The sequence below is a fragment of the Camelus dromedarius genome, chromosome 13 (assembly GCF_036321535.1).
Source record: "Camelus dromedarius isolate mCamDro1 chromosome 13, mCamDro1.pat, whole genome shotgun sequence".
Lineage (NCBI taxonomy): Eukaryota > Metazoa > Chordata > Mammalia > Artiodactyla > Camelidae > Camelus > Camelus dromedarius.
The window spans coordinates 58,911,495-58,932,105 of NC_087448.1; the positions used below are offsets into that span (position 1 = coordinate 58,911,495).

Below are 20,611 nucleotides of genomic sequence, written 5' to 3' on the forward strand. Positions count from 1 at the left end.
GGTTTTAGTCACAATTTTCAATTGGATCCATACGTGCTTTTCTGGTCAGCCAACAATAACTCAAGACAAAAATTCATGCTGGGGGTCTTTAACTGGGAATTTATTTTTTAGAAACTTTTCTTTCAAAAAACTTATTGTTGTACTAAGAACATTCTAATTTTATGCTAAAGGCACATGTTTATTTCTGAATACAGAAATTCAGCCACTGCCTCTCCTTATCGAGTTGGCTGTCCTGATCTTTTCACATCAGCTTAGTCTGCAGCTTTCCTCACCACAGTCCACCCACTGATGGGAGAGATCTGTGTGGCGATGAAATGGTTCTATATCTTGACTGTAGCAGGGTGCATAATAATAGGTTAAAAAATAAAAGACTGGGGGGATTATCACTAAAAACTTGAAAAACCCATATTTTAAAAAGCAATCATTTTTTAATTCTATAGCAAACAAACAACACATCACCACTTCCAAAGAGGGATAATCTCTCAACCCCAATTATCAACATTCCTAAACTTATGTTTTATGCTTATTTTACTCTTGGAGAATAGCTTAGAACCTTATATGTTGTATATGTTGTATCATTTTTTTAAACGTTTTTCATTATTTTAACTTTGGAGTTATCTATAATTTTCTATTCAAGTAATCTCCAAATTAGTGAAGAGTTGATTATGTAAGGAAAAACTTACCTTTCGGCTTGAAGCTTAGTGGTTTTTACTATTAAATCTTGAGTCTGCTCCTTTGCAGCCTAAAATTATAAACATATCTAAATCAGTGTATTTCAATTTTATTATACTTCAGAAACTACTTCCACTTATTTGAGTTCAGACTACAACAAATGAGACCACACTCTAGAACTCAAACGTGTATAAAAGGCCCAAGTACTTGAAATAGACATATCGAGGCTCATACATTACCTTTATTAAGAGGAACACACTCAGAATTCTCAGTATACACGTAATGCTAAGGCTTACAAGAAAAGAAAAAGGTATCACGATGCTGAGGAAAGAATTTAACAGTTCCTGATGCCTTTCAGTGAAACAGAAGCACTGCCAGAGCCCGCTAAGGATGAAGAACAGGACTTCAGTTATGGACACGCTGAGCTGGATGCTCTGAATCCTCCTAATGAAGTCGTGAGTCAAGTCACTGATACGCTGGTGTGGAACTCAACAGAAATACCCAAGGTGGAGATAAACATTTGAGTTAGAATACACCAAAAAAACCCTCACCTAGGGTTCTGGTGAAGATTAGAGATAGCCCCATCTAAAGGACACTGGGCTGTTTCTGACCAAGTCACAATAAGCAAGCCTCCCTTCCCCAAGCCAGAGCTTAAAGGATCAGGAGTGAAAACTTGGTGGAGAGGTTATTTTATCCAAAGATTAGGAAAATGTTTATAAAGTGAATTGAAACCAACTACAAGGATAGCCATGAGGTTCTCTCTCAAAGATGTGAACTGGGGAATACTACAAAAATAAGGCAGTTAGTAACGAGAGGAGAAACAAGCAAGTGGTTGTGAGGCAGGCAGAGACACAGAGGCCATGCCTTGAAGGGGCATGAAGTGAGTCAGAAGTGTGTATAAATAAACCCAGTAGCAAGCGGAAACCACGAAGCAGACAAAAACACACCAAGAGGAGGGTCAGTATTTTAAAGAGGAGACGCCAGAGCAAATACGTGCAGATCACTGTCATGCTGGAACACCACAACGAAGAGACACGCTTCTGCTGCCTTCTGCTGCCAACGCTTCCAGGCTGCCTCAGATCTTGAACACCACCATCCACCCCTCCACACCCCCCTCGCCCAACACAGGTTCTGGATTCTGCCTAATCCTCCAAACTCCCAGATTTTCAATAAAATTTTGTGTTATTGCTTCATACACAACCCATCAATAAGGCAGCCCCACCCCCATATCTAGTGAAGCTATTTTGAGTCTGTGCCCTTTCCAAACAAATTATGTGCCTAGCAAGTAGTGGATGTTTTCAAGAAAACAGATTTGAAGCTGTATCTTCAGCAGACCACTAACTTTCAAGAAACAGCACTGAACATGATGGCTCCCGTGTTACTCTTCTAAAATTATTATTCTTTAAGTCCAGTAACTTCTTCTAATCTTATCCTTCCTAATGTCACTTTGCTTTAAAGATCCACTTCCACCCTTATCATTGCCTTGTATAATTTTTGAACTATAGCATTTCCTCAATTCTAAAAGATATTTAATTTTAATATTTGTGGAAAAAAAGAATGCTTCATGAAATTAGTATCAATAAATGTTTGCCAGCTTCTTTTTACCGTCAGTCATTATTAAATTGAAGGTGTATGCTACAAACAACACTATTAATCACTGTAACATGATACCTGAGTACAATGTTATGCAGTAAGATTTTTGCATATTTCCTGATTAATTTATAAATTGTAGTAATGATTACCAAGTAATGTTTAATATTAGTGAAGATTATTATCCTAAAACAATCTTCAATTTATCTTAAATGTTAAAGACAAGTATTTCTCATTAAAAAACATGTACCTCTAAACGAAATTTATCCAACCAAAACCACAGCCAAAAGGATAAACTATAGTATATTAAAAAAAATCACTGATTAAATTTCTAAATGTATCTCATTATGAAAACTTGTAAAATTTCCCTAATCTGAAGTATTATAGAAAATATTAACTAAGTCCTTATAACATCCAATAATGAAAAAAACAGGGGAAGATATTCCATAAAATACTTTTCTTTATGAATCAATAAATTCAAAATATTATTCTAGAGTTGATAGGAGTGTACAATTAAGATTCCATTAACATGATATCCAAATAAATTAGTGTCAGTGGATGAATAAAACTTTCAAAATCATGAATCTAATCCCTACTACTCTAAGAATCAAAAATGAATGTAAACAATAGGTACTGTAAAATATTTTTAAATATTCAATTACACAGCTGTGAGGGAATCCTGCATGTGATAAAAATGTTCTACATCTTGATCATGGGGGTTGTTTCATGGGTGTATACAACTGTCAAAGTGCACTGACTTGTACGCTTCTAATGGATGCAGTTTATTGTTACACATAAATTATTGCCTAATAAGGTTGATATAAAAATATAAAAAAGAACCACGCCATTATAGGGGAAAAACAGGATGTGGGGATGCAAAGAAAATACAAAGGACAAAATAGAAGATGACACTCTGTGATTTAAAATACCTAGGAACTGTTTTGAAAATAGCATGAAGAATAAAAATATTCTGATCTTTTTACACTTAAAAATAGGTATCATAAAGAGAATAAAAATATAATGAAGATAAAAATGAGAAAACAAGAGGCGCTACCACTAAAAACAGAGGAAACTGAGTAATGCAATATAACACAAGAGACAACATGCGTATTACAATGTAGGTACAAGAGTACAGTATAGAAAACATTACAGAGTGTAGTTTGAGAAAAGGCGTTAATTCTGAAAGCTAGAAGATGAGAAAAGGAAATAAAGAAAAAGTTGAAGAAAAACAATAGTCAAAATCATTTACTAAGCAACAAAAGTAGTCTCTGCAAAAAAAATGTGAAATGGCAATAACTGACAAAGATACATGATTATTTAAGCATTATATAATTAACAAAGATCCAAAGGCTGGACAATAAATATGCCAGTAATGTCTGATACATTAGTGACAATAAGAAGTTAGAGAAGACTAGGATAGCTAAAATTTTAGAGAACAGGAAATTGACTAGTTCTACAGTTAGACAAAAGTAGCTTATGATTGATCCACAGAATATTACAGATTAATGATTCTTCCTAGAATCACTGTAGCTGTCAATAGTTCCAGGACAATCTTGGGGTATTAAGTTTGAGACAACAATGCAAAGGTGACAGAAATAATCATGACTGATTCAGGAGGAACCTATCCTATTTATCCCAAAATTACATGAATGAGCATAATTAGGTCAAATGCTAACTCTGCAGCCAAACGACAGGCTTAGAACTGCTTTAATGAACAGACCTAAATTTATACATATTTTCCTCAGATGTTTTTTAGGCTAAGCATAAATCATATTTAAGCTGGGTCTTTACTGGGCATAAAGTCTGGAATTATTCCTAAGGTTTTCTACTAAGGAATTCATTTCTGCTGGACTTGTGAAATATTATGGGATTGAAAGGTTTATCAAAATTCTACAGTTATCTCTATACCAGCAAAATAAAAATATGAAGGCTTCTGAAGTTAACTGCACAATATTAATAAACCAAACATTCAAAAAGAAAGACAAAGACATAGTTTAAAAAAAATAGGTATAATATTCCATAAACTTCCTAGAGGGCCCATGATATATTAGATATCCATATATTTTTTAGATCTATCTAGCAATTTCTAAAAGCTTACTCTGTACAGGAACTATGCTAAAATCCAGCCATTATATAGTACCTGGAGGCGACTTGTCATATCTTGACAACAGTTGCTCATTGCTTGAACATCTTCATTTATGCTTTCAAGCTCCTGAAAAGGAAAAGAGTAACATCAAGCATTATATACACAGAAATTCCTCTTCTCTTAACCAATTCCTTATTTTTGTCCCATGATTTTTCTTTTTTTGCCAAAACATGACAAAAGATCCCATACTTAACATTGAAAATGGTAACAAGAATATCAAAAAAAGATGTTAAAAAAAAAAACCTAGTATATTCTTTTTAGACGGTCTGACAATAGGAAAATGACAAATGCTTTATGAAATATTCATAAAGATATTCAGAAATTCTCATGCTAAGAATTTATCCTAAGAAATCAATCAGACAAGTTTGTAACAATATACGTAAGAGGATGATCAACACAGTTGCCTAAAACAAATGGAAAATATGAAACATTTCCAACCACACAATGGAAATCTGTGCATACATTAACAATGATAAAGTCTCTGTGTGTGTGTATTAGCACAGAAGGATGTCTATATAAGATTAAAAAAGGGTTATAAAACAATACATATAATCCTGCACCACTGAGAACTCATGGACTTCTATACGTTTGATGTGTCTCAGTCCACTGCAGTTATTCTTATTGATGCTTGAATCATCCTATCTTTGGCCAGTGGAAGCCTCTTAAGTTAGCTCCAGAGTCCTTCTGAGGCTTCCCAGTAGTCTTATATGGCTCCTTTGTTTTGATGCTTCCTTTCAGTGGGAGATGTGTTTAGAAGGTGCAATTTAGACGTGCTCATCACTCTCTCTCCCTATTTTTATGAACACTACCAAACCTTCCAACTTTCTAGATTATTAGCCTTCAGCCAATGAAATCTTACTAAACTGCTAAAAGTAATCTGTGTTTATTAAGCACTCCTGGAACCATGAGTGACACTTTTATACAACTCACACAGAAGTATCAACTATGTAATATTACTCTGTAATATTAACATAATTAACAAAATATTGCATAGTAAATAAATAAAATATAAATAAAATTCATTTTCCCCTAAGGTGAGTAGACTGCTCACTCAAGTATAATGAATCATTATTTATTAACTGAAGTAACTGATCTTAATCTGAAAATTTCATGATTTGGGATGCAGTAAAGTAACTCAATCCTAATCAATCTCCAATGGAGAAGGGGGTTATCCAAGGGAGGTTTATTCAATGAGGGTCTATTTCTAGTGGAAAACCACTGAAAGAAATGGGTTTTTTGTTTGTTTAAAAAGCTTAAATTCCTAAAAGAATATCCTGGAACAAATGTTACAGCTTTCTAAGAAGCAATGTTAGTGGAGGTTACAGATTCAGAAATCACACTAATGCAAAGAAAGATCTAGATGTTGTTGAAGTAGTTAAATTTTCTATTTGAAATGGTACGAGAATAGCAAACATATCAACCTAATTCATTAAGAACCTTAGCCCAGAACCAGGCATACAGTAAGCTCTCAATAAATATTAAGTGACAAGAGTTTACATACTTCCTTCACTTCCTTGAAAATGCTTACAAACTCTTCATTGATGGATAAACTTCTGCGTTCAATATCTCCACGTAAATTTCTTCGAGTCCGCAAACTATTTTCAACAAAAAAGGCTGAGAGTGCTTTGAGAGCTTCCAACATTTCCTATATAATTGATAATAAAAGAACATTATTGGGACCAATTTTCAAATGTTTTTCTAATCTCAAGCAAAAATTTACTGAAATCATTTTCAAAAAATTTGTTTTCCACCAGACAATTTAAAAAATACCAGATGACTTTCACATTACTGAACAGTAAACTTATTTCTGAAACACAATAAGGACCTACTTGTGTATTGTGGCATATATACAAGGTTATTCATTGCAGAATTGTTTGGAATTGCAAAGATTAGAAATAACCTTAAGGTACAAATAAAAAGGAGTGGTTAAAGACATTAGGATATATCCATTGGAGAAAAGTGGAAATTCTTCCTGTACTCACATACTAAGCTTCAAGGTATGGTAAGTGAAACAACAAGGTACAGAAACCATTATAATATCAACTGTTGATAAAGGACTACATGCATGCATAAACTCTCTCTGGAAGTATATATATATAAAATAAGTACCACTGGTAATGACCAGGCTAGGAACAGAGTAACTGGGAGCAGAACTTAGACTTGAGAGAGGAAGGCCTCTGTGAGGTGACTTCTGAACTGACATATGACCGGTAGGAAAGAACCACCCATGGGGACAAAGCCTTTCACAGGCAGAGGGAACAGTGAGTACAAAGACCGACCCTAAAGCACCAGAAAGGAAGCCAGTGTGACTAAAGCTATGGGAAACTACTAGAGTTTTTAAGCAAAGGAGTATTGTAATATGCTTTCTAGATTTAAAAGTTTACTCCAATTTAGTGAGAAGAATGGATGGTAGAGGAGGGCAAGGAAGGAAGCAGAGAGGAAATAACTAAAATAATCCAAGCAAGATTTAACAGTGGCTTAGACCAAGACGGCAGCATTGCAGATAAAAAGATGGGGAGATATCCCAAAAAACTGCTTTTCAAGGTGGAGCCTATAGGACAAGTTAATGGACTGGATGTGGGATGTGAAAAAAAAAAATGACAGGAATAAAAAATTACTCAAAAGTTTCCTGCTTAATGGGTAAAGGGTGATGTTCCTTATTAACAGAGGGGCAGAACCATCTTGGAGAAAAATCAAGAGCTCTGGCCATGTTAAAACTTTATGATGTTGATCAGGTATCCAATTGGAGGTGTCATATAGACAACTGATAGTACAAATGTGGAGTTCAGCTGAGGTTACTGGTAATAACCCCAATTGAGAAATTTAACATAAGCTTAGAGAAGTTAAGGGACTTACTCAAACCCTAATGCGCCCATTTGGTGGTTATATCTAATAAGTGGCCCCAGAGCCCGTCTTTCTTACTCATTACATGATAATATTTTTACATTCAATTTCTTATTGACAGTCTATTTGCAGTTACCTACAAATTGATCTGTAAAACTCTTACTTCTAAATATATATTTTTTCCTTTATGCCACAATACCTAGCGACTCATTGAAGAGATAACCAGCCATCACCCAAGCTGGAACGGCCCATCTAAGTTTCAGGAGGTACTTGGGAGAAAATGTGGACAGTTTACCTTGTAAAAAAACACAGCATGAGCCCATACATACATTCTAGCCTGTGCTTAGCTAACAACAAAAACTAGTAGGTATTTCATTTGAGCCATGAGCAGCGGCAGCCCTTCAGCGCTGCAAATTAGTTGTTTTCACCTGTCCCTGGAAAGGCTCAGTGAAGCCTAGCCCTGCCCTCCGGTTCCTCCCGAACGCACCCCATTCGTGCTGCCTTATCTTGTAGCTTGCTCCTTCGCACCAGTTTCTTATCCTGCCCGGGGCCCTCTCTCCCCCTCCCTGCTGACACCCCTGAACACCTGCGGGGGCAGGGGGCTCCACCATTCGCCTTCCGGATCCAGACCCTTCAAGGAATTGTTTTAATTAAACAGGGGTACCACCCAGGAAACCTCTTCGCTTTTCCAGGGGCTGTTCGGCCTACCCCTTCCCAAACACCCCCACCCCCACCCCGCGGCGGCTCTGGGGTCCTCTCCGCGGCGGGGACAAGGGATTGGGTACCGGACAGACGCCGCCCCCAGCCCGGCTCAGCCCACGGGACCCTCGGCCCCGTCAGCCCCGGTCACCTTGTCGTTGTCCAGCCGCGTGTCCAGAATCTTACGCAGCTTCCGCGACAGCGGGTTGTTGGTCTGCGCTGAGGTCCCGCCGGCCCCATTGTTGAGGCCGTTGGCAGGCCCGGTCGCGGGCACGGCGACCACCTCCCCACTGCCCTCGGCCATTGCGCCGCGCGCCCCGCCCCCGGCTCGGAGCCGGCCACCTCAGCCCGCGACGCGGACGCGCCTGCCGCGCGAGTGGCGCGCGTGCGCACACCCGCTGCGCATGCGCCCTCGAGAGGCTCTGCCCGGAAGACGCCAGCTCAGCCAGGCTCGTAGAAGCGATGGGAGCCGGTGGAAGCGGGCGGCGGAGCAGGGCCCTCGGGTGGGAGGAGGAGGCTGACGCGAGCCTGTGCGAAGTGGGCTGAAATTCACGTCCCGTTTGGAGGAGTTTGGGGATAATGGTTTATGACATTGAGGACTTCGGAATCCTGAATCCGTGAAAGTCTGAGCTGGGCGTAAGTAAGATACCCCGAGACCTGTACCTGCACTTAGACGTTCAGTAAAAGTTAATTGTAGTTAAGTTCACTTTAGAGTCCAAGGCAGCTGTTGGCTGCTCTGAAGATTTAAATGCAGATGTGCAAAGAATTCCAAAATATAGTTTGTGAAAAAAGTAAGGCGCATTAGTGTGTATGGTGTGGTTACTTGTGTGTATGACCGAAATACGTGTAAATTCAGGCTTTTTTTTTGTCCTGGATGGCGTTCCTGTGGAAGGAAGGCTTCCACTTTTCATTTTACGAACAGATTGAAATTTTCTAAACTTACCCATGTGTTACTGAATCTATTAACGGAAGTTATTAAGGTAGGGTAATTATGGCCCACTTTTCTGCGTTTGTTTTGTAGTTCACTGAATTTGCAATTGTAAAAAAAGGAAATAAAATAATTTGAAAATTAGAATGATATGTAGTAGTATGAAGACAAGGAAATTATTGTAAAATTGAAACATATAAAGCAATTTTTTTTTAGTTTTTTGGAGGGGTTGGTAATTAGGTTTATTTATTTGTTTGTTTGTTTGTTTATAGAGCCGCGGTCCTGGGGATAGAACCTAGGACCTTGTGCATGTTAAGCATGTGCTCTACACTTGAGCTTTATTTTTATGTTTTTTATGTTCACTTACCATTTTTATAAGGCTAACTATAAATTATAAGCTAAGGGCTTAAAATCAATATTTTTCAACAGTTCAAATCAGTTTTTTTCCAACAGTTAAAATAAATGTTCAGGTAAGCCTCATCAGAGACCTGTGTTTTATATATGTATACAATTACATATGTATAAATATAATATTTTATTTATATAACAATTCTTATTGAAGGTAAGGTTTTCTTTTAGTGAAAATGTAAAACGTATTTATGTATACTGAACTTCATAATATACTAGAACAGTGAAAGAATTAAAAGACAGACTCTGACCAAGATATTTTAATTTAACGGGAGAATACATGCACGTAAAAGAGTAAAGCGTTTTTACGTTAACTACAGAAGAACCAGACTGAAGCGTGAAATGTGGACATTCTTACCTTCCAAATAGCAGCTGAAAGGAGGGCCTCCCCTATTTCCCCTTTATCCCCTTTGGATGGTTATTTATGTTTTCCTGCTCTTTGGCCTCTGAAATCAGTAGAAGTCCCATTATACTGCTCACTGTGACTTCATCAAAATATATATGGCTTTTATTAAAGCCTTGTCTGGAGAACCATAGAATAGAATGTTAAGCCCTCTACATTTTTCACTATATTAATAACAGTAACTGCTGCTACTTAGCATGCAGGTTAATTGAGAGTCAGACTCAGTGCTGGATGCTTTTAATACACTATTATTGTCACAACTACCTTGCAACACAGGGATCATGACCATGTGATCATGTCATTAGTATTGTGTTTATGATGAATAATCCAAGGCTAAGAAATCTTTCCAAGGATATATGGCCAACCCCAAATCACATAGTTACCAGCTAAGTTGGCATTAGTTATCAAATTCTATTACTGCTTCCTCGGTTTTCATTTTGAGTTGGAATGTAGGCAAACACTTTTGCAGCTGAACTGTCAAATGTGTTCTATGTTGGTGTTGCATTGACACGGTTTACTACCTTTACATTGACACCACCCTTATTTTTCTAAAACAGATACGATCCTATTACTTTTTTGCTTTAAAAACCACGATGACAACTATTGAATAAAATAACTTTTCAGTATGGTGTACACACACTTCATAAACAGACCTTCATGATCAGGTCTCAGGGTATCACTCTAGTCTTATTTCTGGGCACTTGCTTGTGATCACAACACTCAAGCCACCTGTATTTTCTGGGCCACAAATACATCACAAACTCTAAGTCTCCAAACATTGTCTCCTACAAGCCACTCTTCCAGGAATGTCTGCTCCTAGGGAACTGGTGAAATCCTATTTGCCCTTCTGGCTGCACTCAAATATCCGTTCTCATCTGTGCCTTCACACAGCTCCTCATCTGTCCTTGGGCAGAGCTGATTGATCCCTGACGCAAATTCCGTAGCAGTTAATACATACCACCTCTTACAACTTGTGTCATATGATTATTTAAAAAATTTATTTACATATTTGTTGTCCCCCTCCCCAGACTCTTAAGCACGTGGATGATGGGGACTATGTCACTCATCTTTGCCTTCCTAGTTTCCAACACAATATCTTGCACAACATATGTGCTTACTAAAGGCTTCCTGAATAAAAGCAATGAAATGAAGTTTTATGGCTTTATAAGTTAGAGTTCTTAATTGCAACTTATAGGAGCTGACTGGGGATGATTTAAATAGAAGTTTACTTAACAAGAGGATTCAGGATATGTCCCAGAATTAATAACAAAGAAGAAGGAACACACTTGGAAGAGAGACTGTAACGAAGGAAGCTGGGGACAGATAGCCATCACCAAAATCACTCCAGAGAGCAGCTCCTCGTGGAGCCCATTGTCCTTATTGCCGAAGCCTGGATCCACAGGTCACTTCAGCCACACTTCTGACCCTGGTTGTAAGGTGCCTCCATGGTCCAATGCCAGTGCCGTCTGGAGACCATGCTGTTTAAAACCCTACCACCTCCTGAGGCGATCTCCCCTGTCTGTGCTTCATGTATCACTTTCTCCTGATTAAAAATCTAGGACAGATGCTGTTTATTGGCAGAGGTTAGATAACAGATTGTGCCCACTGCCAGGGGAGCTGAGAAAGTGGACAATTACTTGAATATAAAATGAGAATTCCTATACCATGCAACCCACACTCCCACCAATAAATAGGTAGATAGATATTTAGATAGACAGACAGACAGATAGATAGATAAATGGCAGTTGTCCACCACAGTGTACACCTTCAGTTATATAATATCAACATATACTTTTCTTCCCATTCTTAACGGTTCAAAAATATTTTCCCTAATAGAATGCAGTGTATTTACCACATAACCAAAATCGCACTTACTTTATCCTCTAAGGAACAAGCAGAAATCTAATCTTTTTTTCTTTCCTACTTGGCTCAAAGTCCAATTTTCACTAGTTTTATCATAGCCTTTCTTCAATATCATGTAACTTATGGACCAAACTGTAAAGAAACGACCAACAACCCATTCTGTATAAAGCGTCATTCAAGGGAGAAAAGACAGAATAGAACACAGGGTTGTGTCACATTTTTAATTTCCACAACTGTCACAAAGCTGTTGTTGGAATGCATGATTTCTGTCCTTTCTATGATCCTTTTGTCTTCAGCCAATACATCAGCTGATGAAAGTTCCTTATCTGGTGAGGTGACCCAAAAGAACATAGACCTTTGATAGTTCTGGCTATATGAAGTTCCTGTATTTTCCTCTTAATTTTGCTGCAGGACATGAAAATCCCAGGAAATACTCAGATGATTATCTAGGTTCTGTCCTGTGCCTTTCTGACTGTCCTCTTACTCGGTAGCAAAAACCCAACTTCCCCTTTGTTCAGGGTCAGGAGCAGTCACTCTGCAAACCACATAAATAACTCTCCTTTTTTAATCTGTTTGGGCAGTGTCACAAGTTCAACAGGACCCCTCATCATCCAATTCATGGGACTGCTGTTGCTGCTCCTGATATAAGTTCTCTTTCTGAGGCCCTGACACCTTTAATCACAAGACCTAGACTCTGCAGTTCCATGTGTCTGTGTGCTTTCAGGAGACAGTAGGGGTTTAAGCAACACAGAGTTCCGGAGGCAGCATCGGCAGGGGTGCCAGACTTCCGGAGACAAAGAAGATTTTTACAAGTGAGTAATTTGGTGAGAGGTGTCCACCCACCCAGCTGTCTTCCCAGATCAGACTGTGGGAGAAACAGGACCAATACCAACCTCTAGTTTCAAGAACAGCGTGCGCCTGAACTCAGGTGGTGGTGTCTGGTTGCTGCAGGAGCGGCTCATTAATAGCTTCTATCACTGTTTTGTTATTGCTTCTTCTTAATGGAATATGTAATAAGACTAATGGATTCCGTCAGGATTACAATACCTCTTTCACTGTAAAGCGATTTCCTAGGGAAGAAGCAATGTGTGTGCAAAATTACGGTGGTAAATAACGCGTTCAGTAAGTCAATGGCTGACAGAAAAAGAAGGCTAATACAAGTAGGATTCTAGTTCAGTAGAAGACAGTATTTCCCAGCATGAGAGGGAAGGAATCTAATTGTGCAGTGGCTGGAGAATGTGCTGGAAGCTCAGGCTTGGCTGCAGCTGGCAGACTGGGCACTCAGCAGTTTCGGTAGCCCAGTAAAAGGAAGTCCGTGTTTTGAGCCTATGTCCTTGTCACCATTTGACTTCATTCATGGGCCAGTGAGCAAGGGGGTGGTTAGGAAGGATGACTGACATCCACAGAGTTGGTCACTTTGTTCAGCTGATGCTTAGGGACTGTGTGGTCCTCCAAAGCCTCGCCATGAATAGGCCTGATCTCTCAGAGTGACCACAGGTGATAATCTGATGAATTTTTTAGTTATTGTGTCCTATAGGCTGCCCACATCTATCCCTTATTACTGGCCAGTTTTACTGTTTTCAGCACCTATCAGACCAGAGAGTAAATCCTGGATTCCCCCATCATTTCTTGAGAATTAGTTATATTGGACAGATCAAAGACTCTCCGTGAAGACTGGAGAATCAAGCTCAGGAGATAGAAACAAAGGGAAGCTACGTTGCCAGAACTGTGGTCCAAATTACTCCCCAGGACCAGATTGTTGAGCTCACTGGCCTCCAGGCTGAGCCGTGGATTCCGCAGCTGATGGTGTGCGTTGCTCTGACCTCTGGCCACCTTGGCTCCAATGCCCCTGGAAACTTGTAGGCCACAAACACCACTTCCCAGGAAAACTCCCCGCAGCACCAGTTTCTTTGTGTCTTTGAATCCTGTTCTCATGCTTGTGTGCCTGGCTAGTTGATCCTAAAGCACATCCCATGCTCTCGTTTCTAGAAAAGCTGAGAAATTGAGTATGAAACTTTTAGCTTTCATTTTTCCTTGTCAGTTTCTCCGTAGAAGTCCTTGTAACATGTGCTGTCTTTCTCACGCGTTCCCCTCAGGGTCTTTGAAGTAGTGAGCGCACGTTTCTTATCTCTGTTTAATCAGGACACCCTGAAGCCCTTCCTTTGTACCTTCTATGATCTGCTGTACTGCCTAGTCCTCAAGTTTTAGGTGTTGAGGCTTCTCACGTGGAAATATTTCCTGATTTCTCTCTTTTCTTTGAAACCTCATGAATTTTAAAAGCTGCCTCAAGTTTCTCTCTCTCTCTTTTTTTTTTTTAATTCAGACATTTTCTGCGATAGATCTCATCTTTCTGTGTGTCCTTAAAATTCTCTGGTTTTAAGGTTTCGTTACTGAAACCTTTAGCGGTCATGAATGGAGTGATTTCAAACCTTTTAGCAATAAGAGGATTTCAAACCTTCTTAAAATGAAATCTTCAGAACGAGTAACAGTGTGGTCAGTCTGACCGAAGCCTGGGTAAGGCCTGAAGCCCTTTCTTTGCTGAGTACACCTTCCCTGTCACCTCTGCAGCCTCCCCTTGGCTGCCTGTACCAGTTGGAACCTTGGGTTGCAAAGTAACAGACATGGTAGTTTGTTAGGGTGGGTATGGGACATCGTGCACCCCAACTAGGCAATTTATGAAGGGGTTATGGTAAGAGTTGTGTCATAAGTTATAGTAAAGAAACAAAATGACTAAGAAGTAACTAGATGAAACTGTTTTCAAGAAAAGGCAAAGGATTGAAAAGCCTCCTTTCTACATGAAGAGGGTTGGTGTATTAGTAGGTAGCTCAGGTAGAATTATTCTGGAAACTGCCCCTACTTCCAGCATCCTGTCCGGAATCTCTAACCACAACCTGAAATTTTTTGAGTAAAGAGATGATAAATGACTTAGCAACTCCAGGAAGATGTAAAAGGCAGCACAGAGAAAATAACGATAAAATCAAATCCTTGCAATCAATATTTTCATACCAATTTGGAATGTTAGGGGCAAATCTAGGTGACCACAGCTGCAGAAAATAAATCAGAAAGAAAATGGGAAATTTGAACAGTGTATAATTGTCTGAAAAATACAAGTTGTTTTGTTTTTAAATCTAACAGGAACTTGTAACTTAAAAATGTTTTTTGTGTGATTGTAATTTAAAAAGATTTAATATTATTTGGTAAGTTTTTAACAGAATTTGTGAGTTTAGATCTGAATCATCAAATCTTTGTTAGGTTTTTAAGTATCATTTGAGTACTTAAGAATATTTTGTGTGTTTGATTTGTAATTCTACCTTCTTATCTGTTTGAAGTCCTTTACAAAACCAGTTATTTATTTTACATTAAAAGTTTTAGATACATCAATCACACTTACAAAGATTTTTAAATACTTAGGAGACCATAATTTGCATTACTTTAATGAGATGTTTAAAATAATACATGAATTAAATTTATAAGTTGTACTTAAATACTTGGGGAAATGTAATATCTTAAATTTAGAAACAAATTGAGTAATTAATAATCATGAGATTTGTAAGTAGATTTACTTGATACTTAAGTTGTGTCTTCAACTTAAAATCAAAATTTTAATATGTTAACTATTAGTGAAAATGAATGTGATGTAAACACACAAAAGCTATCTTTATAATCTTATTTTTTTAAAAAACCCTCAATTATCAAATGATAATTCTCCAAAAAGATACTGATATGTTGAAACCACAGATAAAGTGCCCTGGTCTTGGAGTCAGAAAACCTGGTTCGAATCGCAGCTCTGCCACCCGGGGCAACTCCCATTTTGCCTCCACTCATCCTCCCCCCCCCCCACCGCTATCTAACCTCCCCCAGGACAGTGGGAAGGAAAGCTGACTGGGTTGGAATTCAGCAAATGATACTATGAGCTCTCAGAAAGTGCTGACTTTTTCTCCTTGGCACAGATGCAGTGAGTCTCTTAAGAGTGAAGAGGAGGAAAATCCAGGTTAAAAAGGAAAGAAAGGAAGAAGGAAGGAAGGAAAATGGGAAGAAGGAAGGAAGAGAGGGAAGAAAGGAAAGGAAATGCTTATAAAGGAAGAAAGAAAATGCTCCCCAGGAAATTTTTACTACGCACCAATTTTGGGAGTCTCTCATCCAGTGGTTTTTCAGTGTTTCCTCAACCAGGAACTTCAGCGTCACCTGGAAACTTGTTGGAAATGCAGCATCTCCAGCCCCGCCGTAGGCCCGCTGAATGGGAAATCCTGAGGATGAGGCCCAGCACTGTGTTTTAACAAGCCCTCCAGGGGATTCTGACAGTCACTAAAGTTTGTGTCCTGCTGTCCTGGCCGAAAGCACGTTTGTTTTTCAGTAAAGGCGCATCCAAATATGACAGGCCCCAAAGAGAAGTGTCATCTCTCTGGAAGTTTTGTTGCTCTTTCTCTGGTTCTCACAACACCGGGAAGAGTGGGCAAAACTAAATTAATAAAAAGTGGCATTTGTACTCTGGTTATTGCATACATACCTCATCAGTTTCCTAACTTACAGTAAAATACCTTTGAGGTGAATACATGTGTTATTTATCTGCATACCTCACAGCAAAAATTAGTATAATGCCTCATACAGTCAGTAAACATTTGTTAATGAACAAAATAAACTGTCTTCTTATAAAAATCAAGTTTTCTGTTTGGAAGTTACAAAGGCATCCAGGTCAGATGATGGCTCTTTAATTACTATCTGTGGGCACATGTTCATCTAATATTGCAAATATGATGTATGTGCTTACAGCTAAATGGAATTTAATTTTCACAATCAAGGTAAACAAGAAAAATTAAGTATTCTACTAATTTCAGGTCAACAGCATCCTTTTCCTATACTAAAGAATCTTCCAAGCAGAAAAGTTGATTTTTATAAGAGAACAGTTTATTAGTTCAGTCCAGATTCTTAAAACATACTCGGTAAATCATGACTGATGATGATTATGTTGATATCAGGGTTATCATGTCTTTTGATAAAGACCTCACTGGGAGGGTGGGGTATAGCACGTGCTCAGCATATGCAAGGTCCTGGGTTCAATCCCCAGTACCTCCATTTAAAAAAAAAAAGTCATTGGGAAATTTTATGTCATTCCTGACAACCTAAAACACATTTATGCTGGTCAGAAATTGGAAAACCAGAAAAAGTACATTACGTGTTATTACTGAAACATGATGAATTTTGAAAATGCTAAGAAAGACCATAAAATCAAACAGAGGTGGCCAAGAGCAATTTCTTTCTTGACCACAGACCTATAGGGCTCAGTTCATCAATATTTGAATTGTATGTGTGTAGCTCAATGGTTGTTAAGCTGTTTCTCTACAGACTACAAATTAATATTAATGAGAAATTCAGTGGCATTCAGCAGCAGCATTCTGTCACTGTGCTAGAGTAATCATTGATTTTAATTTAAAATATTAATGCAATGCAGTTTTTTGTCAGCTTAAAGCTACAATTGCACAGAAACAGCAAGTCCCAAGTCAGTGAGACTCTATTATAGGAGATTGAAAGCAAAACTGTCAACGGTGACTGGTTAGTAAGAAATGAACTGCTCTCCAGCAATTGGCCTATGATTATGAATGATTACATCCTTCCTAATGAATAACTGACCCCTGGGGTTATTTGCTTTGCAGTTTTAGACCAATCTGTTTAAAGAGCTGAAGGGCTGCCTGGTGTCAGAGGTGGAATGGTTCATTCTGAACAAGAAATTCAATCACGAGGCCGAGGAATAGAGCCACCCAAACCAGCTGGCACTTTATGCCAGAGGAGAGAAGAGCCAGTAGAAGAACTTGGGAAGGCATGAGAGCAGGTGAGCAGCAACCTTTGTGAAGAAGCAGCGTCTTGGTGTGATAGGCCTGATGGGACGTTGACGAGTGTTACGGACCCAGCCCTACTCTTTACGTCTGAAGGAGCAAAAACAGCGTGTTCTAGTGATCTCAGAGTAGAGAAAAAAGACTTTTCTTAAAAGGAAGCTCTTTAATCAAGATATAATTCCGAAGCCTAATTAGCAGAAACCAGACTCAGTCTCTCTTTGGGACCTCAGACCAAAAACTGTATCAAATGAATGACAATATACAAGGAGAGATCCTCTCTCTTTCTCTTGCCTAACTCCAGGCTGCTTCTTGGTGTCCTGTTTCTAAAGCCTATTTCCTATTTCTTAGGGTAAAGGATAAGCCCTGTTATTAATTTTGTTATTAACACTAAAAGGCTTATAAATCACCTGCCTCTGATAGGAAATCAACATCGAAATAATTTCTGGTGAAGTATATGTCTGGATATTTTGCCATGCCTGACACAAAGTTATGATGACGGAGTTTGAAGTGAAAATTTCTTTTGAAGTCATTGAATTGGTGTTCCTCATTCCCACTTAACTTTATAAAGCAACATACACATTTGTAAATTTTATTTTTTCATAAAGAAAAAAATGAAAATGCCGTTGGCTTTAATTCTACATGTTAATTAAACTTGATTTCTGAAGCAATAGATGTCAATTTACAGGGTAATTTTCTTAAAAAATAAAAAGCAAACAATTATTTGTTGAAATTATGCTATCCTTCAAAAGGTAAGGGCTAAGTTAAATTCAGTTTAACAAAGGAACACCTAATTAATTGCCTGTAACTCCATATAAGCAATAACATTAATGATGTAATAATGAGATTTTTCCCCAGCAGAGATAGGAAGGTAAGATGTAGGTATTGAACAGAAAAATAAATGCATGTTATTGAGCCTAGTATTTCTATTTGCTTCCAGTAGGTACAAACAGTATACTCTGAAAAGCCTTATGTTTAATTCAAAGAAAGTACTGTTTCTCCAAATATTCAAATGTGATGAAAAGTGAAACTGTTAACACTATTTCTACCTTTAAAAATGCTGTATTTACAAAAAGCTATGTATGTTTGTATAATATTTTGAATGTCCATGCACTATATGGAGCATGGATTACATTGGCAAAAATGCTACATTATGTGTATTTTGGGAACAAGATAGAGTAGAAATATTAAAATTAATAAGAATGAGAATATTAATATGAACATGTTTTACACATCTCTATAAATTTTCATTTTATATACATGAATGATTAAATACACATTATGCATTTATAAATGGTAATATAAATAGAAAAATAACCACGGGCAGAAGGGGGAATGCATTAAAAAAAGGCTTCACAAAAAACCGACGACAGTATATGTACTTATTTACATAAAATTATAAATGTGTGGGTAGAAAAATTAGACGTAAAAATTCCAACAGTAGCTATTGACTTATAGAAAGTCCATGACAAATTGTCAATGAAAAATATTAGAGTTTAAAGTCTATGAATTATATTCTATAATGGATAAAAGCAAACAGTGAAACAAGAAAGAGAAACCAGAGGCATTTGTGTATAGATGATTATATTTGCCTGTTTAACTAGGAGACGATATGAAAGGATGCAGACTGGCCCGTTAACAGTGGATACCCCAGAAGACAAGGAAGCCGGGCGAGGTGTTAGCATTTCCTTTACACATCTGTGTATTATTCCACTTATGTAAACATGCACTAGCAATTTTTTCACATTTAAATCTTTTGTTGAAATAAAACAGAAAACTGCACATATCCTGAGTGTTCAGCTCAATAAGTTATCACAACCCTGAAACCACCGCACAGATAAAGAAAAAACAAGCACTAGCATCTCCGAAGGCTCCCTCAAGCCCCTCCTCAAGTCACTACTTCCAGGACCTCTTTTGACCTCTAGCTCCATAGACTAGTTTCATCCATTTTTCAACTTTTTGTAAGTGAAACTATATATTTTCTGTATCTGGATGCAATCATTTAACCTTAGATTTGTAAGATTCATCCATGTTGTTTTATGGAACAGTGCATCCCTTTTCTTTCAGTTTTGAATAGACCGTAATTTACTTATACACCGTTGATGGGCACTTAAATTTTTCACAATCTTGCGATAGTACAAATAATATGAATACTGCCACAGAACTTCCTGTCCATGTTTTTGCTGGTCACACACGCTATTCCTTTAGGTATACATCAGGGTTCTGTTTGCAGTGAGCGACCTTGAGGGATGAGGCAATGTTCTGGGCTAAGAGTAGGCTCATTGCTATAAAACAGCAGGTTCCCCGAGTTCGGTATTTCTTCCTTATTACAGCCCACTGCACGTGCAGGGGCCATCTGGGCCCTCTGTCTTGCGCTCCTGGGACTTCGGGGAAAAAGGGACAAATACAAATGATTTTCACACTGTTTCCTGTGCCATGAGTAATAAAATCCTTTGTCTCTGATCCAAGCCTCTTTTGTCTTCTGCCAGCATCTGTGAAATAGGAACAGGCTAACTGATTAGCTTGTCATATGGTTAAAATCAAATCCCACTCTGACACCCATCACATCCAATACATTTATATTTCTCACAAACGTGACCACAACAAAGACATCAAAGTCAGGAAAATAACTTTGAGAATGTACTGGCTGTGTAAATGTCCTGGCTCTTTGTGTTGCCAGCAGCACCACCACGTCCTCTGAGGACATCCACCTGTACAGGGAGTAGAGGTGAGAATTTTCTAGCGGGTGAGAATTCGGAAGACCTGCCCGGTCGCTGGCGGGGAGGCAGCGTGACCCGGCTGCACGCATCGCGGCTTCCGCACCCGGTGCATCCTACATCGGGACGTCGGCCACGGCGCGCCAGGGCAGCCGCTCCGGTTCTGGCTCCGGCTCGGCTCCTCAACCCTCCGGGACCCCGTGGGACCCGGCGGCCCCTGGCGCGGACGTGGCGGGCGCCCTCTACAGGCTGGGGCGCCAGACAGGCCAGCACAGGATGCGCAGCTGAGTGCTCGCGACCAAGGTGTCCGGGCTGCGCGGGCGGCCAATGCCTGCCCTCCTGACGGCCGCTGAGTGCACGCTGAAGTCCCTGCTGGTCCCTTGTGCCACCCCTGGGCTTGGAGCTGCCGGATGCGGGGAGGAGGCACAGACGCTGGAGGGAGGAGGGAAGGAAGCCCCGCAGGAGCCCAACCAGCCTAGGGACAGTGGACAGAGGTGACCGCAGACACCCTCC

The 20,611-nt window shown here is 39.0% G+C and overlaps 1 protein-coding gene and 1 long non-coding RNA gene across 2 annotated transcripts in view; one reads left to right on the forward strand and one right to left on the reverse strand.

The window, feature by feature from the left end:
* The window catches only part of COG6 (component of oligomeric golgi complex 6), a 62,432-nt gene extending 54,110 nt beyond the window's left edge, over positions 1 to 8,322 (reverse strand). The window contains exons 1-4 of the mRNA XM_010982417.3: positions 8,103 to 8,322; positions 5,910 to 6,053; positions 4,403 to 4,474; positions 684 to 742 (exon numbers count right to left, since the gene is read on the reverse strand). Of these exons, the coding sequence (XP_010980719.1) occupies positions 684 to 742; positions 4,403 to 4,474; positions 5,910 to 6,053; positions 8,103 to 8,255 (428 nt within the window). The 5' untranslated portion in view covers positions 8,256 to 8,322. The remainder of the gene's footprint in view (positions 1 to 683; positions 743 to 4,402; positions 4,475 to 5,909; positions 6,054 to 8,102) is intronic.
* Positions 8,323 to 8,388: 66 nt separating this feature from the next.
* Positions 8,389 to 19,844, forward strand: LOC105091006 (uncharacterized). Its single transcript, XR_010383633.1, has 4 exons — positions 8,389 to 8,587; positions 12,135 to 12,365; positions 15,504 to 16,098; positions 17,205 to 19,844. It is a non-coding gene; the product is annotated as an uncharacterized LOC105091006 (long non-coding RNA).
* Positions 19,845 to 20,611: the final 767 nt, after the last annotated feature.